Raw genomic sequence first — 26,544 nt, 5'->3', positions numbered from 1 at the left:
TCTAACAGAACTCAGTTCCTATATCTAATAGATAAGTAAGAACAGAACTAGATAAGTAAGAACAGAACTGGAATAAGTAAACTATTGGCGAGCTGGCAAGAAGAGCTGACGTGGCAAGATAAGCTGCTGTGTGGGCCCCCCTCTCTGCTGCTGCCGGCGGCGGTAATTCTTCCCACGAATGCATCCACAACAGGTGCCTAGGTGCACAGGCAATGCACATTTTAAGGTATGCACCTCGCCTCGCCCGCAGGAACAGCACTTTCAAAAGGCGTGCTTGGTGCGGCTAGTTGTGTGCCTTGCTCTTCAGCCTAGTGACTGGTATCTTCTCTGGTTCACTCACTTCACTTGCTCACCAAAGCTCTGAAAACCCCATATTTGCTAATGTTTCTCATACATTCATATTAATAAAAGATATTTTTAAAAGACAATTAAGAATTTAATTAGCACCTTGCCTCTAGGGACTTGGTACAAAGGTGGTTTGTAGAATTAGCATAATGCTTAACATCACATTAGTTATATGAACTATGAAGTAATGGAATTGGGAAAAAGAATAAAGAGATTGAGTGCTTTAATGCTTGAATATGTTTTATAAGCTATTGCTTGATTTTATTTTTAAATTTTCATTTTAATATGTTTTACAGGTTATGTTTATGTATCTTAAATTTTCAAATAGGTTTTGTGCGTTGCTTCGAAAAGGTGTATGCCTTGTGCCTTGGGGCGCAGCATGCCCCTTGTGCTTTTAAAACACTGGTTGTTATCCAAACTTTGTTCCCAAGGTAGGTTAACCTGACATACCTAGTTAGATAAAGGAAGAGGTATGCAGCTGAAAATATCTCCCTAGACCCCATTCCCAGACTCTGGAGTCTTGGCCAGAACTACAGGGCTGTTGCTTGTAGAGAACTGTGAAGTGTTCCTTCATCATTAGAAATTCCCAATCATTTAGTTGCTTCAAAGCAATCAGCAACAGAAGCATGCTTATTCCCAGCTATCTTATAGGCCTGGAAACATCTCCATCAGTAGCTTATCAGAGCATCATAGACCCCTCCAAAAACTAACTGGGTCTCCATTACCAGCCCTATAACGAATTTCTTTGATGAATTTGGTGTAATTTCTGCTAATCTTCCTCCACATGTCGTGTTCCATTCTCTCCAAATGCTGCCAGCTTCCACTGAGAACCTTCACAACCACTTACATAACAGGGCTCTTTTGGTAGGTCTCAATTTCCTTATCCTTGCACTTATTCTTTTGTTCCTTTTTCTTTGCGGTAATGACAAGCATTCATTTTCCTTATCCCTACACTATGAATTCTTTTCTTTTCTTTGCAATAAAGACATACATTCATTCCTTATCTCTCACATTCAAACAACAAGGGTTGTGTCCCTGTTGTGATTCTTTTGTCATGTTAGATCAATTTTGTGTCACCCAAACTTTACTCACATTCATTCTATTATCTCTTACATTCAAATAACAAGGCATTCCACTGTCACCCAAACTAGACTTGGCACCATAGTAACAATGGTTAAAAATATCCTTCTAGTTGACACTAGGGAGTCAGCCTATGTTTTTGATGCCAGCATTGGTTGCTTAGTCCAATACTGAGTTAAAGGAATTGCCTCTCTTGCACAATGATTTTACTTGGTCTGAACTGGATGGATTCTTGTTCACTACAGATTGGGGGGAACATTGGGGATATTTGGTTTCCAGAGCTTTGCCTATATTTACTTCTGATCATTGGCCTATTTCCATTGCTAAAAAAGAGATGGGTAGCTAGGGCCCAGCCCTGTTCAGGTTCGAAAACATGTGGCTCTATCACCTGTGTTTTGTTGGGAAAGTAAAATAATGGTGGAATGGAAGTAGGGGTGAGCATTTGGTTTATTTGGTTCGTGAGCAATTTGGTTTATTTGGTTAAAAACCAAAATTTTAAAAACTGAACTAAAGAAAAAATCCGAACCAAAACTGAAATAACTGAAACCAAAATTTTTGGTTTGGTTTTTGGTTATTTTGGTTAAAACCGAATTTTAATAAAATTTACTTTATTATATATTATAACATATAATGTATATTATATATTTCACTAGAAATTAAAGGAGTTAAAATCTAGAATCAAGGAGTGGAATCTGTAGCATTTAAGGAAGCAGTTAGAGGATCTATTGTTTAAGGAAGAAGTGAGCTGAAGGCAAAAATCCAAACATAAATGGTTGAAGGAAAGGTTTAGGAATACAATGCTCTTTCATGCTTTGGCCAACGGGAGGAGGAGGAAAAACTTTTCTAAGCTTGTGATTGATGAGATAGCCAGGACATGTGTGGATCACTTTATAGCTATTTTTAGGAGGCCCCTAAATGGTATGGTTGGAGGGGTTGGACTGGCCATTGGCCAAAGGCTCCAAAAGATTTAGAAGTGTGGCTCGAAAGGAGGTTTAATCTGGAAGAGGTTAAGGAAGCATCATCTCTATGGATAGAGCTAAAGCACTAGGACCAGATAGGTTTACAGTGGCTTTCTACCAAGACTGTTAGGGCATTTTAAAATAGGATCTTTCGAAGGTTTTTAATGAATTCTTTGAGAGGGGGTGATAAATCTGGGGCTTAACTCTACTTTTATAGCTTTGGTTCCAAAGACGGAGGGTGCTAATCACTCTAAGGAGTTTAGATCAATAAGCTTGGTAAACAACCTGTACAAAATCATTGCTAAGGTGCTTTCGATGAGGTTGAGAGTTTTGCTCCCTCACATCAGATAACTGATCAGATTTTAATTGCTAATGAGATTGTAGAGGACTTGAGAAGGAGTGGGAGGAAGGGATTTATGTGTAAGCTTGACTTGGAAAAGGCCTATGATTTGGTGCACTGGTCTTTCTTGCTGCAGGTGATGGAGAACTTTGGATTTGGGACAAAGTGGTGCAAGTGGATACATGGTTATTTAGAGACTTGCCACTAATCTATTTTCATTAATCGTGTAGTGGTAGATCACTTCCCTGTAGTTAAAGGGAGTAGACAAGTGGACCCCCTTCCTTTCTTGTTCACCGTAATTGCCAAAGTTTTCGACAGATTGATAACAAGGGCCAACTCTAGAAACCTGATGAGAGGTTGGAAGGTGGGTAGAAATTGGGTTCCACTCACCCATTTGTACTCCCTTTCTTCTTCTTCTAAAGATGAGCCAGTGTCCAAATTTTTGGTTCCTTCAGACAAAAGGTTCTGGTTTTGACTGGGACTTGTGTTTTAGAAGGGGTTTTAGGGTTTCTGAAGTCCATTCTATCTTGGTTCTTATTCACTTCTTGGGTGGGCTGTGTGCTTGAAAGACCAATTCTCCTCTTCCTATTCACATTTCTTTTAAAGATGAGTCAGTGTCCACTTTTTTGGTTCCTCCAGACTCATGTTTTGGTTTTGATTGGGACTTGGGTTTTAGAAGGGATTTTAGGGATTCTGAAGTCTATTCTTTCTCAGCTCTATTTCAGATCTTGGGAGGTGAGAGGATAATAGGGTTTGAACTTTGACTTATTTTGGTGTGTTTACTTGTGCCTCTTTTTTCAAAGCTTTAGTGCAGCCTTTTGATTGCCTGGCGAACAATTTTCCGGTCCTCAAAGTTTGGGGCAAACCAATTCCTCCTAGGATTGGAGCCTTCTGTTGGGAAGCCTTTCTAGGAAGGTGTAACACTTGTGACTTGCTGCAAAGAAAAAGACCTAACTGGTGCTTATCTCCCAAATGGTGTATCATGTGTAAGGCTAATGGTGAAAGCTGCTACCACTTATTAATATCCCACCTGTTTGTTTCAAATATTTGGGTTTGGTTCCCCCCGCACACACACACACACATAGCCACTGGATGTACATGGCTTGTTTGCCTCTTCTTTCTTCGGACGTCCAAAGAAGAGGGGTAGAACTCTATGGAGATGTGTTAGGGCTGCTATTTTCTGGACAGTTTGGGAAGAAAGGAACTCAAGAATGTTTTCCGACAAGGAAAGGAGTAAGGAGGCCATTATTGAGACAGTTTCTATTAGAGTGGTACAGTGGAATTGGAAGGATGTGGTTGATTCATCCCCTTGAAAGACCAAAATTACTCCCCAGCCCCTGGGTTCGTTAAACTGAACTTTGATGGCAGTAGTGGAGGGGTATGAAGAAGGCTAAGGAGTTGAACTGTTGCAAGCTTATTGCTGAAGGGGATTCAAAATTGGTTATTGGCTGGCTGCAAAAGAAGATGGTGGTCTATGGAAGTATGCTAATTAAAAAAGATTGTTTAATCGGTTAGCACAAGACTTGTAAATGCAGTTCCACTGGGAGACATTTCCATTATATGATGTTCAATGAACAAATTCCGTTTCTGTTTTATGAAGATTTTTTTCTTTCTTCATTGGAAAGAAAATTTGTGTAGCTTTCTTCCATATGCTATTCTCCTTATGGAAGATATTTTAATTTTCTTTTTTTTTTTCTAGGACCATGTTTATTACAAGAGGATTGGTTGTGTACCTTTTAGTCTCTTATGGAATACATTTCTCTTTCACTTGGTTTATACAATTTTTGTTCTTATTTTATAGCTTAAAGCTACTCTAACTACACAGAACACCTTAACCATATTCATTGTATCAGGGTTTTGCTTAAAGCTACTCTACATTTCTCAAATGCTTTTGCTTTTTACACTTCATACCATTAGCATGTGGATTATTACTTCCTTTTATGCTTCCATAACCTTGACTTACGTTATTCTTGGTATTACTTTACACAGGTAAACATTCGTTTCAGGCGTCCTAGAAATCCAATCATTGGTGACAAGTTTAGCAGTAGACATGGGCAGAAGGGTGTTTGCTCTCAATTGTGGCCTGATATTGATATGCCATTCTCAGGAGTAACAGGAATGCAACCAGATCTTATTATCAATCCACATGCATTTCCTTCAAGAATGACAATTGGGATGCTTCTAGAATCTATAGCCGCCAAGGTACCACCAATCAATCACCAGTTGGGTGATTAGTTTCATTTTCTGTTTGTTGGATTCCAAGTTGGATATTATGTAACAATTTCCTTCAAAACAAGGCTTATCTATGATTATTAACTCATATAAGCTTCTGAAACCAACCTGAAAAATTGGGTTGGGTCAAGGTCGAGGGCCTGGTCAATCTGACCTAATCCGAACCTAACATATCTTCAAATTTTTGCATATATAAATATAATATAATACATGTATCCATAGGTATAATACTCTGAAGCAACATAACCTAAGATCAAGTAGTGCAAGCTTTTGTGTAATACTTGTATATGCCATTTTGCATTTTCAAGAGAAAAATAAGTTGTGTTCACTTTTTTCATGTCTGTTTCTTTAACAGCACCATGTCTGGCATCTAATGTAGTGCAAGCTTTTGTGTAATATTTGTATATGCCATTCTGCATTTTCAAGAGAAAAATAAGTTGTGTTCAGTTTTTTCATGTCTGTTTCTTTAACAACACCATATCTGGCATCTAATGTAGTGATACCCAGGGGTGTAAAGAAGCTGATTTTTGCCTAGCTTGGTTCATGCCTGACACTTTAAGGTTAGACTCAGGCTCCGTCTTGGATCACGCCCATGGCAAGTCTCAAGTGCTAACCTTAATTGGCCTGTAGGTTCTTTGGTGGGCTCAGTTCATTAAAACTATTGTATTATTCCTTTTGCTTTTCATTTTTATATGTAAGAAATAAATTTCCTTCCTCTCGTGCACATCATATTGTCCTTTTACAAGGAAAGCATCTTATCACTTCCTCCTTTGTTTTCTCTTATGTCCCTGTCATCCCTCCAGCATGCTGGTGGTGGCTACCCCAACTATTTTCTATGCATAGTTTGAAATGGTAAGGGGGTGTAACAGTGAAGATGGATGTCTATACCTTAGAGCCTGGGCATAACTAACTTCATCCCACTGAAGCTCTATCTTTGCATTTATATTGCCCAATTTGCATAAACAATATATATAATAGACAAAAGTCCTGAGATTGCCTTGTTAATTATCTACTTGTGAAGCTCTACAAAGATTGGAGCTTCTTATATCTGGACCTTCCATCTTACCTCAAGTACCTGTATTGGACACAAAGTGACATGGGTGTTGATAGGGGATATGTATTAGATTTGCCAAATCCTTGTCCATATTTGATTGTTTGAAGTGATTGGATCCTTAAAGATCCTGTTCAGATAACCCTTTGCCTTACACCAAGGTGGTTTCACTGATGATGTTATGGTGAGGTTGGAGTGCACTAATGAAATGAGGGGATTACTGTCTAACATGCTCACTGAACTCTAGTACATCCTCATGGTTTCATCAATTGAGATTGATGTGGCACACATTTGGGTGATCTTAGTAATGATCTTGGGAATGATATGTATCCACTTAATTTGATTCGTATCCAACTTAAATTATTCAAGATGTGCTTTGTATGAATATTTTAACCCAAACTTTTAGCCTTAACATACACATTGCTCAACTTAGAATGCCCCTTGAACTTCATAGAATAGTGATTTTAAATGCATTGTTATTCCAGGATTTTAGTTATCATATTAGAAGTTAATTTCTTTTTATTTTCATTGTCATTTATGCTTTCAATATTTTGTATCATTTTTTGAGATTAAAATCGGATATGCTTAATTTGAAATGCATATTTGTTATCCATTTTATGCTACATTTTGTTATCTATTGCAGAAAATTTTATCTAGCCTCCTATTAAACTGTTTTCTGTTTACAAGTTCCCGCTCTGTGGGACCAGACCCTGATATATTTGTCCCCTATTGACTCCTTGTTTTTCAAAGTCCTCATCTATGCTATTGGCTGATTTGGAATCATCTGAAGATTACTCATTTTTTTCGATTGATAACATCAAAATTTTATTAAGAAACATTAAATGAATGTACAAAGCATAGAAATAATAGTGTAAATGGTAAATGGACAGTGAGAGACAAAAGCTCTTTTCTCTCCCCACACCCAAGTCCTGATTTACAACTGTGCCCAGAATTAGCACAATGCTTTATCCAATTGAAAGAGATTTCCATTTCTCTTGCCAACCGCCTAAGTTGCTTCTTGTCATGGCTGTAAGTCCACATCTTCATCTCTTCACTTTGTATCCAGCTCACTAGTCATTTCGAATCTCCCTCAATAATCAGTTTTCTAACGTTCAATTCTTTTGCCGATTATATGCCTTCCATCAAAGCTAAAACTTCTACTCTAAGAGAGCCTCCCTAACTTTTTAATATCCCTTGGAGTGTGCAATTTTTCCACCAACCTGTTACATTCAATGTATGATATGTCTTAATTTATTTAATATGCTTTCAGTGCATGTGGCTGTGAAAAATCTAATTTGCAGTTTATTGAGTACAAAGTATTCACCAGATGCATTAAGAATATCATACCCTAAACTAGCATGATTCCTTTCCAGTAATATCTGTTTAATGGTTATTGCATTTCTACCTTCATTTTTACTTATTTGAATAGCTTTAGGAAATTCATACTGAGAATTTGATTCATGATTCTCTTTTTTAAATGATATATAGTACATGCTTACTAAAGGTGTGTGCTTAAGTGTCTTGGTAATAGGGAGGAAGCTTGCATGGAAAATTTATTAATGCTACGCCCTTTGCAAGCTCAGTTGAGGAAGATGATAAGAAGTCATCATCCAAATCAAGCTCACTTGTTGATGAACTGGGGTCCATGTTAACCTCTTATGGGTTCAATTATCATGGTGTAGAGGTATTGTACAGCGGAGTTCTTGGGACAGAGCTTACCTGTGAGATTTTTATTGGGCCTGTTTATTACCAGCGTCTCCGGCACATGGTTTCTGACAAATTTCAGGTAAGATAGAATTGCTTTCTTCTATTTTTTTTTTTATCAATAACCACATAATTCATTAAAATAGGAAAAAAGTTACAGGGAAGGGGAGCTAAAGATACTTAACTCCCCAGAAAAGAAGTACAACTTATTTAAACACTCAGACCCTCACATTTGAGCCCAAAACCCAGAATTTCTAAAAAATCCTTGCCCAGCCAATCCATCAGCAAAGGAGTTAGCATTTCTTCTAACCCATGTACATTGGACTTCCATATCCTTAATCAGCCACTTGAATTTTCTTTTCTCATTGCTGTAGCTCCACATCTTGGAAGTGTCTTCTTTCAGCCAATTCACAACAATCACAGAATATCCTTCTATAAGCAGTTTCTTGACTCGAATTTCTTTGGCCCTTTGTACCCCTTCCAACACTGCTAACACCTCAGCCCTCAAGGAGTCTCCCACTCCAATTGGACATTAGTACATTACCTCTCTCATCCCTTAGGACCCCCCCCCCCCCCCAATACCCGAAGGCCCTGGATTCCCCATACTACTGCCATCAAAATTTAGTTTGACAAAACCATGAGGTGGAGGGTTCCACATGAGATTCAAAGTCTTCTTCCTTGTAACTGAGCTAGCAACTTCTTTCCACTTTCTTAGCATATCATTTGTTGAAAAATCTGTAAACTCCTTCATTGTCTTCAGCCAGTGTATTACTCTTATATGAATCAACTCTACTAAAGTTTCCAAGCCTCTCTCCTTTTTTGAGAAGATTCTTCCGTTTCTTTCCTCCCATAGTGTCCAACAAACAGCAGCTCTCACGCATCTCCACATAATTCTTGATGTTTTCGTTGAGCATTCAATAGGTGAAGAGGAAAACAAGCTTTGCAGACTATTTGGAGGTGTCCACCTGCACCCAAATAAGGAAGTAAACCAATCCCAAATATTTTTTGCCAAAACACAAGATATTAGTAAGTGGTACCCAAACTCACCAGCAACTTTGTGTAAAACACACCAGTGTGGAGATAAACAGCTATTGGGTCTTTTTCTTTGAAGTAGGTCACCTGTGTTGATTCTTTCAAGGAAAACTTCCCAACAAAAGCTCCTAACCCTCGGAGGTATAGGTTTACACCACACTTCCTTGACAGGGAATGACGGACCAAAAGGAATTTCTGGTTATATCAAGACTTTAAAGAAGGATGCACAAGTGAAGGATCCAGAGGGAGACAAAGACCAGATCCTACTATTTGTCTTTGTGGGTTCCAAGAAGATCCCCTCAAGATTGGACAAAAGAGATGAAACACTAACTAGTTCTCTGTCCCTGAGTGCTCTTCTCAAACCCAAGTTCCAAGCAAACCCGGAAATTGTTCTTTCAAAGGGGTCTTCCCAACCCAAACATATTCCCAGAACTTTATGAGATTACCCGAGTGTAAATCATACCTGATCCAAGGAGAGAAGAGAGGCAAAACATCTTGGATGGATTTCCAAGGTGATGCTCTTGTAGCTATAGCCGGAATCCCAGAGTCCCAACCATTCTCTGCAAGACCGTGAATACTATAAATTACCTTCGTCCACAGTTTCTCCCTCTCCTTAGAAAACCTCCACAACCATTTCCCTAGCAAAGCCAAATTCCTCTTCCTAATTTTCGCAATGCCTAGCCCTCCATCCTACTTATTCCTACACACCATCTTCCATCTAACCCTATGATCCATTTTTTCCTCTCCTGGTTCCCACAAGAAGTCCCTCATTAATTTTTCTAACTTACTAGCAACCCTTGCAGGTACCTTAAAGACTAAGAGATAATAGATGGGTAGATTAGCTAGGGTAGACCTGATTAAGGTAATTCTTCCCCCAAGAGATAGGTAGTTTTTCTTCCAAGAAGCAAGTCTCTTTTCTAACCTCCTTTTTGAGGATTATCTCCTAGAGAAAGACTGAGGTAAATCAAAGGCCAATTCAAAAGTCCACAACCCAAAATATTTGCACACTCAAGGATCTCACTTTCCCCCATATTCACACCTACAACACAACTTTTATCAAAATTAACTTTCAGATTGGACATTTGCTCAAATGGTTTTACTGTAAGTTTCACATTTCTAATCCAATTCATGTCCCCCCCCCCCTCACAAAACAAAATCGTATCATCTGTAAACTGCAAGTGTGTTAGTGGTATACTCTCCCTGCCAACTCTCCAACCCTTAATTAGCCCTCTAGAATTTGCCTTAGAGATTAGACTCCCTAGTACTTCTGCAATCAAGGTGAACAAGAAAGGAGAAAGGGGGTCTCCTTGTCTTATTCCCCTCAATGCTGGGAAGAAGTCTACCACCATTCCGTTCACCAAAATAGAGTAGTGGCAAGACCTAATACACCCCAACACCCATCTGCCCCATCTATCACCGAACCCAAAATTAGTCATCACCTCCAACAAAAAAGACCAGTCTACCAAGTCGTAAGCTTTTTCCAAATCTAGCTTACAAACTACCCCCTTCTTCTTACATCTCTTGAAGTCCTCCACACTCTCGTTTGCTATAAGAATTTGATTAGTGATTTGCCTGCCCCTCACAAAAGCTCCTTGATTATTTGAGATGATGGTATTGAGCACCTATCTAATCCTAAGGGACAACACCTACGCAATGATCTTATATAGACTGTTCACTAGGCTAATAGGTCTATAATCCCTTGGATGTGTTGCCTCTCTCTTCTTGGGAACCAAAGCAATAAATGTGGAATTCAACCCCGAGTTAATCACCCCTCTTCTATGGAACTCTTCAAATACTAACATTAGCTCTTCCCTCAATACCTCCCAACAATCCTGGTAAAATGCCATCGTAAAACCATTTGGGCCCGGAGCCTTTGATCTATCCATGGAGAATACTGCCTCCTTGACCTCCACCTCAAATTTTCTCTCCAACCACTCCTTATCTTCTGATCTCAACCTCGACCATTCCATCCCCTCAATCCAAACCCTATTACTTAAGGGTTTTTTGTATATAGACCTAAAGTGGTTAGTAAACTCCCTAGCAATCTCCCCCTGATCAGATAAGGCTATCCCCTCTATTTCCAAGTTTGAAATAAAATTCTTCCTTCTTCTCCCACTTGCCAAACATGAAAAAATTTTGTATTCCTATCTCCCTCCTTCAACCATATACACCTTGACTCTTGTTTCCAACTGACTTCCTCCTTGAACAATTTATCCTCCATTTGTTTCCGCAAATTCCACCTCTGTTCATTGTCCTCCTGTGTTATCTCTCCCCTCCCCTCCTTCCCATCCAGATCTTCCAATTGATCAATTACCGTTTGCTTTCTCTCTTCCAACCGCCCAAATTCTAAGTTGTTCAATTCCTTGATTTTACCCTTCAATAGTTGTAATTTCTTATGGAACCTCATTCCTTTCCATTCAACTACAGGGTCACTCTTTAACCACCACTCCTTAGTTTTATTATTAAAACCCGGGTGAAGAAGCCACATATTCTCAAATCTGAAAGGTGCAGGCCTTGTGCTTCCCATCTCTTCCACACCAATCATGATGGGCCAATGGTCTGAAGTTACTCTTGGAAGTGCTCTAAAGGCCAAGCTACCCCAATGTTCCTCCCAATCCACCAAAAAAAGAAATCTATCCAACTTAGAGCAAATGGGATTCACTTGTAAATTGGACCAAGTGTAACTACTGCAGGCCAATGGGATTTCTTTAAGTTCAAAGCTTTCCACAAATTGATTAAACTTCCTCGTGCTCGTGGTCACCCTCTGTCTGGGATTATTTGTTTCTTCCAAAAACCTAATTACATTAAAATCGCCTCCTAAACACTACAGACCATCCAACAATCCCCTTGCATCCCCCCAATTCCCAAAGATTCCTCCTCTCTCTATAATCATTAGGTCCATAGACATTTGTTAACACCCATTCATATCCATCCTCCACGTGCTTAAATTTCAACGAAACTGAGAATCGGCCTATTAATTCCTCCATTGCTATACACACCTGACTTTTCCATAAAGTTATTATTCCCCCAACTAACCACCCTAGTTCTCCATATACTCCTAGCCCACCTAACATCAAACTCTACTCTGTTGGACTCCTGAATCATAATTATATCCGGATTAACCTTTTTTGTTGCATCTTTAATTACTGCCCTTCTTCCTAGCACTACCCAACCCTCTAACATTCCAGCTGACAATTTTCATTTTACTGAGTTATTCTTTTCCCTTCAAACCCAAAGCCGCAATACTTTATCCCTTTCCTTCTATCCCCCTTGATACCAGCATTCTTCTCCCCTCCAAAATCTCTCGTCAATTTTTCAACCTCATTCAATTTTTTCTTCCTCACCTTACCCCCCTCCTTTTTTTTCCAGAATAAATTTGAGATCATTTGGGTCTTTTAATTTGCACCCCAGTTTCCGCACAAAATCTGCCACAGTATCCTCACCATCCACCTTCGTAACCTCTCGCCCTTCAGAGCCCCCATCCTCATTTATTTCTTCACCTCCTCCTACCCCAGAAATTAAAACTTCTGCCCTCTCCTTTTGTGTGTTATTTTCCCCAAGCTCATCTACCAACCTCCTAAAAATTTCCCTAAGTCTTGTATCTCTATCTCTACCTTCCTCTGCCCCTCCACCTTTACCCCTACCCTCACCACTTCTACTCCTTTCCTTTGTTTCCTCTACTCCACCACGTCCTCTGGAATGGGAATTGAATCTGGCACAGCAGACAAGAGAAAGTCATTAGTAACACAAAACGAATGGACACAGATACCTGACTTTTGCTGAAGACGAGGAGGGTTACAGGGTTTGAGAGTGGAATCCGGCACTCCCTGTATTGGTTTGTGAGTGTGTCCTAAACCCTCGAGATGGAACTGGGCTGGTAAATTTCCTCTGTTGTAAATCACATGGACTACTCTCTGTACCCAACTGTTTATTCCTTGCTGAAGCGTTACTGTTTTGCCACTGGGAAGCCTCAATTCCTTCCTTACATACATCCTGCCTAGCAAACTGGTTCGGCAAAGGCGCTTGTCTTTGAGAGCAGATTTCCTTCCCCACGCACTTGTTTGCAATCTGCTAACTTGACCTCCTCTTCTCCAACGGTTAGGGGCTTCTCACCAAGGACTTCATTTCCATCTTCTTCCGAAAAGAGGAGCCCTAGGTATAGTGTGTCTTCCACTTCTTCTAGCTGCCAAATCTCTTCCCTTACACTATCCAGACTGGTAGAGCCAACCGATTCATCTTCTTCATCAACCCCCTCCACACTGCAAGCCACCCGATCAAAAACCGCTTCCTTCCCAGCAAACGCACTAGCTTGAGCACTCCTTGGAGTTCGCCTGCCTGAGACGGAATGCTCTGCACCTTGCAAAACTTCCTCTGAGCGCGCGGACCACCACAACTGGCGTCTGGAGCCTATCTTCAACGTCTGGTCGAAACCAGCCCTAATAGGCTTCGGTGGAGAAGAAGCTAGACCATTCTTTCGGTCTAGTGTCACACGAGACAAGCCCCTACCCACGTGATCACTTAAACAGTCACGTGGGCCGGCTAAAACCTTCAAAAAAGAACCGGGTCTAACCTGGTTTGGTTCGGAGTCACCCATGCGCCCCTTATAATTGACCGACCCACCCCTTCTTTTGGCCACGTCAGCAAAGGAAAAGCGGCCCACCTTCACACCAATTAATTTGAAAATTTTTGAAAGTTTTTCCTCAATAAGATTACTTGACATTTGGTTTTCCTTAGTTAACTTTTCAGCTTCCCCATGGGGACTTCTCTGCGCGCCTCTGTTATTCACCACCGAGTGTACGCCACGTGTGTACTAGCCCGCCACATCAGCATCTTCAACCTTGGAACCTCTTCCCCAAAGAGACGCTTCCACTTCCGAAACTAGCCACACATGATACCAGCAACCTTCTGAAAACACTTCAACAGATCTGGGTATCATTTCTGGTTTCACTCCTGCAACCTTGACCTCGGAAGCTACAAGATCTTGAAGGTTAAACTCCACCACAGTTCTTCCCAGCAACGTAACCAGTTTCTCCAAGTTTAGCTCACTCCACAAGTGAAATGGAAGGCCAAATTACTTAAGTGAAAGGCTTCCCGAGTGCTGTTCCATTTCATTACAGAACGGTTTCCACTTCTGGAACTGAAGCAAACCCAGTTCGGATTCAAAGATAGTGAAGTCCCAATCTTCTTCACCAACATCGATTACAGCTTTCCTGTCAGAGAATGGCTTCAAAGCTAAATTAGCCGAAGTGCCTAAGTTACAGGCCACTGTGCCGAGCAGTTTCCTCCAGTTTTTCACCTCTTTTGTAGCTGATATTACCATTCTCCTCTCCCACATAGTTTTCTCCGCCTCAAACAGGAATCTTTTAACCTCCATCGAACTGCCGAATATCTCTCCACCAGAGGATGACCTCTGTTTTGGAACTTCTAGTACTCCCTCATTTCTGTCCACTGTTATCTGGGTCTTGGGCTTATGCTCACTGGACACCTCCAAAATTGCATCCTGCACCTTTAACAGTCCATCAGTAGTATGTAACAAAACTTCCTGTAACTTATTAGCAACCTCCAACCAGCCCTGTCCCTTCTTCCCTTCTGGAAAGCACACCAACTTTCTCCTTTTATCAAAGAGTTCAGTGACACTAATGAACCAGCCTTTTCCATTCCTTCTCAGTCTACTTCAAATCTCCTCCTATGGATTTCTAGGGAGTTCCTCCAACCTTCCTTCCTTGCAGAATAAGCAACTCCATCGATAAAACCTTTCAACCACAGAACTGCTGCATCATTTAGAATTACTGTCACCCTTCTGTCTTCTCTAATTTTCAGCCGGTTTCTACCTCCAGCCCCCAGCCCTTCCAAGATCAAACAAAAATCGCTTGGCCTCTACCTTCAACTCAGATTTCCACCTGTTCACCTTCTGAAACAATCTTATACTTCGGCCTCTCTCCATTGGACTCAGATTTCAGAGCCGTATGTGCTGTATTGTTGCTCCACCATCTAGATGATCCAATGTCATTTCTTTCGTGAAATTACAGATACACGTGAATTTTCATTAGAATTGCTTTCTTCTAGACAAGTATAAATGAATCAAGAACCTTCCATGTGACAGGGTGACTGAGGGAGCCTTTCAAACTCCTCTCATCTACTCTATTATGGAACTTTGATCCCAATAATCCTTGCCTTCCCTAACCTTTTTTTTTTCTTCTGGAGATATTTGTAGAAAATTTTGAACAATTTTATCCCAAAAACCCTAACCTGTGGATGTCTTATGTTAATTAAGTTACTTGGAAGCTTCCCGGTTGACAAGATTAAGGAACCTTTTTCCTATATCTGTGCGCCTGTTCATGTGCACGCTGAATGTGCAAAACATGCACCCACACAGGCACGCACCAAAAAAGAAATAGTCAAGTTAATTTCAACATTTCACAATGTGTTTATTAGTTGATGTGCCACTAAGCATTTCTTGGTCCTTTGTGATGACTTAATTAACGGTGATCTGATTAGCTAACATACACTTCTGGGCGCAGGTTCGATCTACTGGGACTTTGGATCAGGTCACCAGACAACCCATCAAGGGACGAAAGCGTGGTGGAGGTATCCGTTTCGGGGAAATGGAACGAGACTCGATCCTTGCTCATGGGGCTGCTTATTTGTTGCATGACAGGCTGCACACATGCTCTGATTATCACATTGCTGATGTCTGCTCCCTTTGCGGTAGCATCCTCACAACGTCCTTCATTCAACCACAAAAGAGAGCAGTGCGGGAGTTTGGTGGACTACCTCCAGGGAGGATTCCGAAAAAGGTAACTTGCCATGCCTGTAAAACGAGTAAAGGGATGGAGACTGTTGCCATGCCCTATGTATTCAGGTATTTGGCTGCAGAATTAGCGGCAATGAACATAAAAATGACACTCCAATTAAGCAGTGGAACAGAAGCATGAAAGTCACAGCACATGACGAACATATATGGTCGAGCCTGGAGAGCAGGGCCTTAAAGACACGCATTGTACCTCTGAACCTCTGAACCATGGAGTGAAGCCAACATTATTATGCCAATGGCGATTAGTCCATTTGCTTTGGTTGGCAATTGCACATTTGCACTTCAACCTGTAGCTGCTAGAATCCTGCAACAATCATCGTGATGTCATGTAAAATTATTGATTGATCCAGAACGATAAAATATATTATAATTACTTGTTAGAGGGCATCTTGGAGTGAAAGCATTCAAATTTTGATTATCCTGGGGCGAATATGTTCAAATTTTGGATCTAATTATTGTGCTTTCTAATTAAACCGGAATACTTGTAGTTGGCTAGTTGCGGATGGGCAATTCTATAAACTTAAATTGGTTATTTATTTATGGGGAGCAATGTAACATTGTGATGATAAAAAAGACGTCTATGAATTAGAGACGTTTTTTAAAACATAATAAGAACATAAATCAAATTCTAAACCCTTCAAATGTCCCAAATTCTCAAATCATTCAACCATTTGAAGTTTGCTAGCAGGTGATTAGGTGCGCAAGTCAGAACGGGTTAGTGTTAGCCCAACCTGTGAACCTGACCGAGTAAAACCATAACCCTACCTAACCTAAAATCACTCAACCTTAACCCAACCCGAAGTTGTTGGGTTTGGGTGAGGCCAACCTTACCTTTCTCCCATCTTGAAATCTCAAAATGTTTCAAATTCTCTTGATCTTTTATTAAGAGGCCAACACTGAAATCATGACCATAGATTGACCATGTATTTATTTATTTATTTTGTAGTACAAATGTGAAAGAGGAATGTTTCAAATGATTAGAGCCCATTATCAATCATTGAAAATTTAAAATCATAATAAGAAAACATAAACTCATTGAATGAAAATCACTAGACAACTTGTGATTAGGATTAGGGTTTAAGAGTTGAGAAAAATTGAGACTTCTTTTTTATTTGTATGTAGTTCCATTACACACAAATTGATACTATTGTATGTCATTTAACTACAATACATTGTAGAAGAATTGGATTGAGGTTGGTCGGGTTGCTCAAGCGGTCAACCCTAACCTAACCCAACCCGAAGTGAAGTTGGGTTGACAAAATTCAACCCTAATGTTAAGTTGATTGTCAACTTAATCCAATCTTGCCTGACTTTTTCGGGATGGGTGTGGGTTAACCCGGCAGTTTTATACCTGAAGGAGATGGCGAAATCCCTTTCGAAATTCAAGGTTGTTTTGAGTTCTCCGGATTATGTTCTTACATCTACACCATGATGTTCGTGGATGAAATGAAGCTAATATCTTAATTTGCATGTCTCATATAACTTATATTTAGCATTAAGGCTCAGTTTGGAAAGAATACAAATACAAAATGCAAATGTGTAGAGTGCAAACTGAGCCTTAATGCTAAATTGTATTTGTACAAAATACAAAATACAAACCCTATATATTTGTATTTGTACTCCTTCCAAACTGAGCCTAAGCAACAAGTTGGATGTTATACGGCCAATGCATATCGGTTTTCAAGGTAACCGATACATTAGGAAAATTGGTCATATTTTATGGAAAGCCTTTCCAGTGATGATGGCCTGATCCAAAGCTTGCAACGTAAAACTTTTTTTTTGCCCCTTTTAAATCATGTGATAAAACAAAATTGTGTACCAATCATATTGATACTTTAAACCAAGGTTTTTAAAATCAAACTGGAAAGGGAACTATTTTGGGGTCCAGTTCTCAAGTAGAACAGTTCGGCCGTTTGAACCGAATGGATGGTCCATGCTGGCAAAAATTTAAAAAGTAATACAAAAACAACCAAAAACCATCATCCGGGTCAATGGATTGATGGTTCAACCACCTGGGTCAGTAGTATGCTGACCAAATCAACAAATTTTGGCCAAAAAATGGTTCTAGGTTGAAACAGAACTAGTTAAGTCCCGATTTTCCGGTCTGACTGTCCAATCTGGTCCGGTTTTGAAAACATTGCTTTGAACTTTGACCTCGAAACCTCAAAGGAATATCGTCATGGACAGAAGTCACAGAACTGATCTTCTGTACTTGATGTCGCACCTGGAACAACCTCACCATCATCGAAAATCTATCCTGCTCTCTTCATTAACGCCATGCTTGATTTGAAGGATAGAGTATGGAAAGGAATGGAAATGTAGGGAAACCTATACAACATTTGTAAAGGTCTCCCTTCCTTTCCTTTCCTTTTCCTACTTTTTTCTTCAAATCAAACACGGCCAAAAAGATTTTAATTGACATTTACAAGGAATGTGCAGTGATCAACGCTATCAAATTAAACTGATGTCAAAATTGTGTTTTATCAACATTAAAATTAGGGTAAATTGCTGAAACTTGCCCTGAAGTTTGGTAATTAAAATGAAATCATCTCTCCTGAAGTTTGGCAATTTACCCTTAAAATTATATCAAAATCTCCCATCAGTTTTATTTTCTTCCATATTCCATGAAGAAAATACCGAAATCAACCCGATTCAGGTGACAGAAAATTGATTGCAGCGTTGAGCCTATGGAAACTGGGTCTCATTTCAAGGGAGCCCATCTGTTTGAACAGATTTTTTTTTTTTTTTAGCTGCAAAGGAAAATTATGCATTGATTAGATTACAAATAATATCCGGAGGGAAGTGGTCCCAAATTTGAGCACAATTACAATGTCTAAAGGTAGTAGCCAAAGTATGAGCCATCTGATTTTCATGACGCTGAATGTGATGGAATGAAAGAGCACGAAATTATGAAAATAACTAAACAAGTCAGCAATTATTTGAACAGATTGAACACAGTGGAACTGTTTCATCTTAGAGATGATACTCTACAGTCTATAGATGAGTAATGGCTAGATGGAAGGCTTTGGCTTCATCCGAAGTTCCGAACCATTTAATTGGAAGAAACCCAATGCAAAATAACCTCAGGCGCTTTTGTTTTGCATTACATATATATGATAGTGCAAAATAACCTAAATGCAAATTCTGGTATACTTCTGGTTCATGCTTCACCTTATTTGTTTGGGAGAAAGTAAATTGACAATGAAGGTGAGAGGGTTGTTTATTTGAAATGAATAAAAAATGTGGTCCCCATTCAATACAAGAGAGAAGCTAGGAAAAAGGCAGTGCAAATTTTGCAATGGAGATGAGAGAAGGGAGTGGAGTGTGTATAATTTTGCATCTGACTGAATCGTGACTATTTCAATTTCAAATTCAGTGGTGGCTACTGGCTACACGAGAAAGTAATCATTTCGTAACTGCTTTCTTATATCGTCAGAATTCAGAAATATGTTTTTTTTTTTTGGCAAAAAGAGACCCTTTTATTCACACTAAATTCATCTTACAACGCCAAGCATCGCTAGAGCAAAATAAATAAAACAACCCCTTTAGCCAGCTAGAAACACAAATATGAGCTAATACACTATTATATTTATATCCCCTTTCTATATACCGTACACTACATATATATCAAAAAAATGTGAACATCCATTTGATTTCCTGGATGAGCGCTTGTTCCGTCCATTTGTTAGGATATTTGCTCAACTGTGTCACCATTGAAGTTGAATGAACCTGAGAAACTTACTTTTCACAAACCATAAGCTTGAATCAATTGTAAAGGGCAGGTAGCTCATTCTTCTGCTTGCCCTCGACCTGGACCATAATACACTTTTGACCTACTGCTGCAACGAAATGATCATCAATAGCGAGGACAACAAAACCAACACCTGCTTGAGAACAAGACGAGAAGGATCTATCTACAAAGATTTTATACATATCATGATAAATTTACATGCACGTCCAAGTTTTGGATCCATTTCTGAATTTATGTGTAGAGTTGCATCTCCTCATATAACTCTGGGTTGAAGCCAATGCATGCATGTAGCCAAATTTGTCGGGAAAATAGGCTCTTAATCAAATGGTACTCATGGCTCTTCACTGCTACTGCTACTGAAACAAAAGCTGTATGGGAAATCTGTGAAGAACTCCCCATAACACCCTATTCAACAAGGTTATAAATGTCTTCCACCATAGGATCAAGGATAGGTAATATTCTGAATTTAGTGCCAACACCATGAGATAAGATACATTTGATGCTTGGCAAACCATAAGCTGAAAAGAAAATTATTGGTGGTTCTGTTTGAACAGACCTCACTGACCTCATTTTATAGAGGTCCTGCTCCTGCACCTGATAGGCCTAGTTTAGTTACTCAAAGAAAGTGAACCAATGGGTCATTTAAAGCCCAATAGCAGCCTGTTAAGGAAACATTTAGCACTGGTCAATGCACATGTTACCATTAAGTGAGAAATGCATCAGGATATAAATGAAACAAAAGCTATATGGGAAATCTGTGAAGAACCTCCCCATAACACCCTATTCAACAAGGTTATAAATGTCTTCCACCATAGGATCAAGGATAGGTAATATTCTGAATTTAGTGCCAACACCATGAGATAAGATACATTTGATGCTTGGCAAACCATAAGCTGAAAAGAAAATTATTGGTTGTTCTGTTTGAACAGACCTCATTGACCTCATTTTAAAGAGGTCCTGCTCCTGCACCTGATAGGCCTAGTTTAGTTACTCAAAGAAAGTGAACCAATGGGTCATTTAAAGCATAATAGCAGCCTGTTAAGGAAATATTTAGCACTGGTCAATGCACATGTTACCATTAAGTGAGAAATGCATCAGGATATAAATGGAAAGAATAATAGTGACGAGGAAAATCAAATTAAATTAGAGAAGGAAACTTTAATACAGCATAGGATTCAGAAAATAGGTACCAAATCACATCGATGCCATAAAATTAATCACTAATATAAAATGCCAACGAAGACTAAAGAACTCTAGAAGTTATTAGGAGTGAAGTCCATAAGAAGCAAAACCCAAAATAAACTGTACATCTTTTGTAAATTGAAAACTAAAACAATGAACCACATTCTCAATATCATTACATTTATTAAAGTGAAGCTTTCTTGTGGAAAACTGGAACTTGGACCGCCTTACTAGCCCTGATTCAAATAAAACTAACCTATAGATAGAAGCTGTAGATGTATTAAACAGACCTAAACCTTTTTTCTTTTTTTGCACAAGAAGATGGAAGAACCCCAGTTTGCTATTGTTGACCAAAGACACTATATAGGTGCAGCACATGTTGTTCTAAAATGACCTGTCTGGTTGCAACGGCTACAATGTACAACTCGCTTCACACGGCCACGGTCTTCGGCACGAACTCGCTTCTTTCTGGGTCTTCCAGGTGGCCGAAGTGACTTTGGCGGATTTATGTCAATTTCCACAGCTTTATTTTCTCCATTCTGAGATTCTGACAACTCTTTCCAGAGGCTTTTATCTGGAACAGGATGAATAGTCTGTGAGTATGTCTTCCGATAATTTGCAACTGTGAAACAGCTTTCTGTGAAGCGATGCACATTCTGCCGACAGGAAAGAAGTGCTGCCACAGCATGTGAACAGGGCAACCCATAGAGCTGCCAACCTCGACACAGGCAGCAACGGTTACGTATGTCCACAATATTTGTTCCTTCATGAGAAATCACTTCAAATTCTGCTTCATTAGCACGAAGCACTTGATAGGTGCGTGCACACTCAAGAGCCTCTTGAACACGCCTCTCAGCAGAAGGAACAAGTATTGTTGTCCACTGCATACTTGTTTCACGCCGTTCATTGAACCAAGTCATTAGCTGCCGACGTATACATTCCATCATCTGAATTATTGGAAGACCAGAGGCTTCAAGTATCCAGGAGTTTAATGATTCAACTATGTTTGCAGTTAAATGCCCAAATCGTGTTCCCTCAAAATATGCTGTAGCCCAGAGGCGCGGTGGGATACGTCGAATCCAATAAGCAGCATCTGTTGAGATCTCTTCAATCTCCAGTATCTTGGCTTCAAACTCAATAACTGTGAGAGCATGAGCAGCTTCCCAGAGAAGATTGACAAGCATGGTATTATTGAACTCCTTTCGAAAACTATCACTCAGGTGACGCATACAGAAACCATGAAAAGCTGTTGGGAAGTTTGCCTCCACTCCTTCTACAATACCCTTCTGTCTATCTGACAGGATAGTAAGCCTTGGCATATTCTCTGTATTAACTTCAAGAAGGTTATGCAGCTCAGATAAGAACCACATCCAGTTATCATCATTTTCTTCATCAACCACCCCAAATGCCAAAGGAAATAGAGCACCATCCCCATCAAAACCAGTGGCAAAAAGCAAAGTTCCAAGGTACTTGCTCTTTAAAAGGGTCCTATCAAGACCAAGAAGTGGTCGGCATGCATTTACAAAGCCATAAATTGATGCTTGAAATGAGACAAAGAGACGTTGGAAGCAATTATCTACTGGGTTTCCATAAACTGAAGCAATACTTCCTGGGTTTGTCCGCTTTACTTGAGAACAGTACTGTGGAAGGAGGCGATACCCTTCTTCAAAGGATCCACGCACAGCAGCCATGATTCGCTCCTTCCCACGCCAGGCTTGCTTGTATGATAAGGTTATCCCATGAACCCTGTGGATCTCCTCCAATATCTCCTTTGGCTTGTAGTGTGGGTTTTCCCTAAGACTATGTTCCACTGAATTTGCAACCCATTGAACGGATGCTTGCTGATGGCCAAGATGTGTGATTCCTCCACAAGTGTGTTGATCATTTATGGTCCTGATAGTGAAAGTTGGAACACCTGGAAGTTTCGCAGCATGAATGCGCCATGGGCATCCTTCACTAGCACATTTGGCAGTAAACCGTGTCTTGTCTGACTTCACAGTCTGTATTTCAAAATGAAGAGCAATGGCAGTGTCCCTTAACGCTCTGCGACAGCTCTTCACATCTGGAAATTCTTGCCCAACACTGAGTTGGTGATCTGGATTTGTAATAATACTACGGGTCTGAAGAACAGGGGATAATACCAGCTGAGTCTGCTGAGGAGTCATATCTTGAGCAGGTTCTATCCCCATCTCCTGGTTCTGGACCACAGCTAGCTCTAGGTCCTGATCAAGTTCGTGGTTGTCAGTAATAGCCAATTCATGGTTCTCCGACAACACTAACTCATGGTTCTGTGAAGCAATAGCCAATTCTTGATCATTCTCATCAGTGTCATCATCATCTTCACCAGCTTCAGGGTCATGATTTTGAGCCAGTGTTAATTCATTATCTTCTTTTGCATCAAGGCCATGTGTCTTCCGGAGACCCAATTCATGATCATGGGCCTGCCCCAAGGCTAGTTCATGATCATGCACATGTCCCAAGCCAAGTTCATGGTCGTGTGTCTGCCCCAAACCCAAGTCACGATCGTGGGTCTGACCAAGACCCAAATCATGGTTCTGTGCTAAACCCAGATTATGATTATGCCCCAGAGCCAACTGCTGGTTCTGCCCAAGCGCCAAATCGTGGTTTTGCCCAAGAATCAAATCGTGGTTAGCCATCGAGAATGAACCACGAGACAGTTATTAAAAATCCCTCAAGCAAAATGCTCAATTTACTGTTAAAAAACCTGCTTTTCAATACGCTATCCAAGCAAGCCTGTTTTGCAGAACAGATGATGTAAATAAAAGAACAGTCTTGATTTTCTTTTTGCCGATTCAAACCTCCACCAAATAAGTAAAAGAAGTCAAACAAGTAGAAGAAACATGAAAGAGAATAACACCACCCGAGTAATCAACTATTAGCTTCTCGAATCCGTGAATCACCAAAAACAATGAATTCACGACCCCTCCAAGTTTCCCACTGACACATGGATTCTTCCACAACCGCTGGTAATATAAGAAGAAAAAAAAATCAAAATAAGCAAACCAAGCCCATTAAGCAAAACTGTAAAACTAAGGAAAAACACCGTAACACAGCAGACCAACAAAATCAACAACTACAAAAACCAGAAAGCGCAGTTTTGAACAATACCTCAAAAGGGAAGAAACTTCCGCGGAGATATCACCAAAGTAGAGAAACCCGATCCCCAAAAGTAAAAGAACTCAAAAAACCCTAATTCCGAATACGATTGAACGTTCCAACAGAAACTGCTTCGAAAGCTTAGAGCACCTTCACAGAAACGAAGCTGGAAACACGAGAAGAAAAAAAAAAAAAAAAAAAAAAAAAACAAGGTTAGAAACAGAGAACAATCTGATACAGATCTAATGAAGGAAAAAAAAAAAAAAAAAAAAAAAAACCCGAAACTGCAATTAGGGTTTCGAGGAAGAAGAGAAGTGAAAAGAGCAGTAGTGGAGCTTCTTCCTACAAACGAAACATTTGAAAAGAGAAACAAGAATTTGGCGGGTAATAGAGGAAAACCTGAAAGACGGAGGGGTAGAAGGTGGGAGATGAGAATTGCAGGGGCAAAGGGCAGAAGAAGGGCTTCCGAAGCCTTTAGCGATAAAAAGCTAGGGCAGAGGGAAAAAAGAGGGTATTTGCGTCAAAATATAATCCCCTTTCCTTCCTATTTATGTTTTAACCAAAATACCCTCTCCACACTCCACCGCGCCACGCAGAACTCCTTTCCGTTCCCATTTTGATTAGAGTAGAGACCTTGTCACCTTACTACTACTTCATGGATTTCTGTCCAGGTGTATAGAAACTATAAACATGTCCGGTCCCACAAGATGGATGGTTGGATACCCTTCATCTGGTAGGTCCCACTTGGAGATCTCTTAAAATCACTTGCTTTTCTTTTTCTTCTTCCTTCTTTCATAAATTTTCCCTTTTTTTTCAAAGAATAAATAAAAGGAAAATTTATTATTAAACAAATTAAAAAAAAATAATCTAAATAAAAGAACAAGAAGAATTTAATTATTCACAAGCCTAGCTTCTTAGATTCATCCATAAAACAATCTTTCCTTTGCTTATAAAAGCCGGTGTCTAGTGGAACATCAAAAGTAAAGTGAGGGCGATATTAAAAAAAAAATATATAGAAGGTTTCAAGTCGTTGACTGCTGCTTTGTTGGTAGCATTAATTTATCTTGTATTTGTTTGATGAATGCCACATTAACTACTATAAATATTATATAAATTAATTATTTATAAAATTAAAAATCAAATACTTTGTGATAAATTAAGGTTTTAATAGCAGCAGTCTTCACTCCCAAAGTCATCGTATGCTGTTCCTATGTAAAGAAGTGAGGTTTTAAAGCTTATCTGATTATGTAAATTGGAAATGGGAGATAAGGGTATTTAAGGGTGAAAAATATGATTAGAAGGGTAGATTTGTTGTTTTTGAAAATAGGATGGGAATAAGACGATTAAGGGCAATGGTATTTGGACGGGGGAGGAGGGCAGTCTTGTAACAGTGGCCTTGTCCCGACCTACTTGTATCGAGTTTTTCATGAAAAGCAAAAGGTTATTTGGGCATTTCCTTCTGTTTTTTGAGCTACTTTGGACATTTCCCAACTCCCCCCCCCCCCCCCCCCCCATCCCTTCTTTTATATATTATATTTTATTTATGGAGTTCGAGTCCACGCTTCCGGTTTCCGTGGCAAAGACGCGCTTTCTAGCCTTTTGGTTTTGGATCAACCACCGAGGCCTCCCTTCTGTTTGGTTTGAAGGAAAACGTAGGAAAAGAAAGGAAAATATAAGGAAATTTATGCAAGGTTTATAAGGTTATGTTTGGTTTAAATTGTAAAGGTCTCCCTATCTTTCCCTTCCCTTCCCTTCATTTTCTTTCAAACCAAACATAGCCTAAAAGTTTTCTTACATTTCTCTTCTTTTCCCTACTTATTTCTTCAAACCGAACACAGCCTAATTCAAACCATGGTAGGGGGAGTCCGGATCACCTGCCCCATTCATGATGAGATGTGTAGTGTTAGAACTTGAAATGTGTGTTGTTGGCAAAAGATCCCAATTCGGTGGAGTTCAAATCAGCCCCCCAGAACGTCCCACAGCACATCCCTGTCATGTATTGGGAACATCTCCCAATAATAATACCAAGAATGATGATGTCATCATTGGGAGATGTTCCCAATACATGACAGGGATGTGCCGTGGGACGTTCTGGGGGGCAAATTCGTCAATTCGGTGCCAGGGGAGGGGGGGAGTCCACCTCTTCTTTCCTAATTTTCTGTATCAAATCAATAGTGATCTGCCACATCATTTAAACAAGCTAGTGTGGCAGATTGCTAATAATTTAGTACAAAAAAAATGTCTATACCAAGGGGATAGAGGATGTGCATTCGGGGGTGATAGAGAAGGCCATTATATTGCCTAGGTTCATAACTTGCCACGTGTTATTTAGCTAATGGGTCCTACACACTCAAACCCTCTATTGATGGGCCCTGTGTAAAAAATATTGTACGAGATTTTAGAAGCACGTGCTCTGCATGGATTAAATTCACTAATGTAAATCAAATATGATAACAAAAATCTAATTTGGGAGAAATATGGTATTGACTTCAACTTGGGAAGGACTTGGATTTAGGTCTTTAGTAGCTATTGATGGAGGGTGATTTGGCCTGACCTCATAATAAGGGGATACGTGGATACGACCCAACATAGTGACAACTCTGAGCTTGGTACAACTCAGCCTGACAGCTCGCCCGAAGTGGCAGCTCGCTGCAAGATGATACTCCGGCACCCCAAGCTAAGACTCCCAAGTAGGGAGCACCCCGAGCTAAAGACACCTCGGGTTAGGCTCATCAGTCCCCTAACTAGGGTCAGTTCGCTCCCACCCAAACTTAGGCTCTCAGAGACCCACCTCAGAGAAGCACCTCGGCGCAACACCAGTAGCTCGGTGTAAGGTAGCTCGCGACAGAGCAGCTTAGCATATCATGGGAGATTCACTGCCTGACAACCGTACCTGCTAGACTGCACCCACGTCTCTTGCCTGGCGGCGTCTGGCAG

The 26,544-nt window shown here is 40.0% G+C and overlaps 2 protein-coding genes and 1 long non-coding RNA gene across 7 annotated transcripts in view; 1 reads left to right on the top strand and 2 right to left on the bottom strand.

The window, feature by feature from the left end:
* Positions 1-15,975, top strand: part of NRPA2 (nuclear RNA polymerase A2) — a 73,202-nt gene extending 57,227 nt beyond the window's left edge. For 3 of the 4 annotated variants that reach the window (XM_088960308.1, XM_088960309.1, XM_088960310.1), the window contains 3 exons: positions 4,714-4,926; positions 7,539-7,793; positions 15,265-15,975. In XM_088960308.1, the coding sequence (XP_088816434.1) occupies positions 4,714-4,926; positions 7,539-7,793; positions 15,265-15,678 (882 nt within the window). In that variant the 3' untranslated portion in view covers positions 15,679-15,975. Of the gene's footprint in view, positions 1-4,713; positions 4,927-7,524; positions 7,794-15,264 lie in introns of all 4 variants that reach the window. The other variant, XR_016104062.1, reaches the window with a different exon arrangement.
* Positions 7,795-9,420, bottom strand: LOC148878962 (uncharacterized). Its single transcript, XR_016104063.1, has 2 exons — positions 8,759-9,420; positions 7,795-8,676 (listed from the first exon to the last, which is right to left on the bottom strand). It is a non-coding gene; the product is annotated as an uncharacterized LOC148878962 (long non-coding RNA).
* A 4,518-nt stretch (positions 15,976-20,493) lies between the features above and the next one.
* Positions 20,494-24,262, bottom strand: LOC148878960 (uncharacterized). 2 transcript variants are annotated; one of them, XM_088960306.1, is made up of 3 exons: positions 24,007-24,262; positions 23,620-23,773; positions 20,494-23,474 (listed from the first exon to the last, which is right to left on the bottom strand). In XM_088960306.1, exon 3 carries the CDS (start codon positions 23,145-23,147, stop codon positions 20,850-20,852), a length of 2,298 nt encoding a protein of 765 aa, XP_088816432.1. In that variant the 5' UTR covers positions 23,148-23,474; positions 23,620-23,773; positions 24,007-24,262; the 3' UTR covers positions 20,494-20,849. The 2 variants fall into 2 exon arrangements, with proteins under 2 accessions (XP_088816432.1, XP_088816433.1); XM_088960307.1 differs by having other exon boundaries at positions 23,893-24,013.
* Between the last annotated feature and the right edge of the window lie 2,282 nt (positions 24,263-26,544).

This window comes from Nelumbo lutea, chromosome 1 (assembly GCF_056320005.1).
Source record: "Nelumbo lutea isolate HS-2025 chromosome 1, American lotus-T2T, whole genome shotgun sequence".
Lineage (NCBI taxonomy): Eukaryota > Viridiplantae > Streptophyta > Magnoliopsida > Proteales > Nelumbonaceae > Nelumbo > Nelumbo lutea.
This window is presented reverse-complemented; position numbering and strand designations above follow the sequence as displayed.

Bases quoted from the DNA above. Each gene is read 5' to 3' on its own strand.
- LOC148878960 (XM_088960306.1), bottom strand. From the start codon at position 23,147: ATGGCTAACCACGATTTGATTCTTGGGCAAAACCACGATTTGGCGCTT.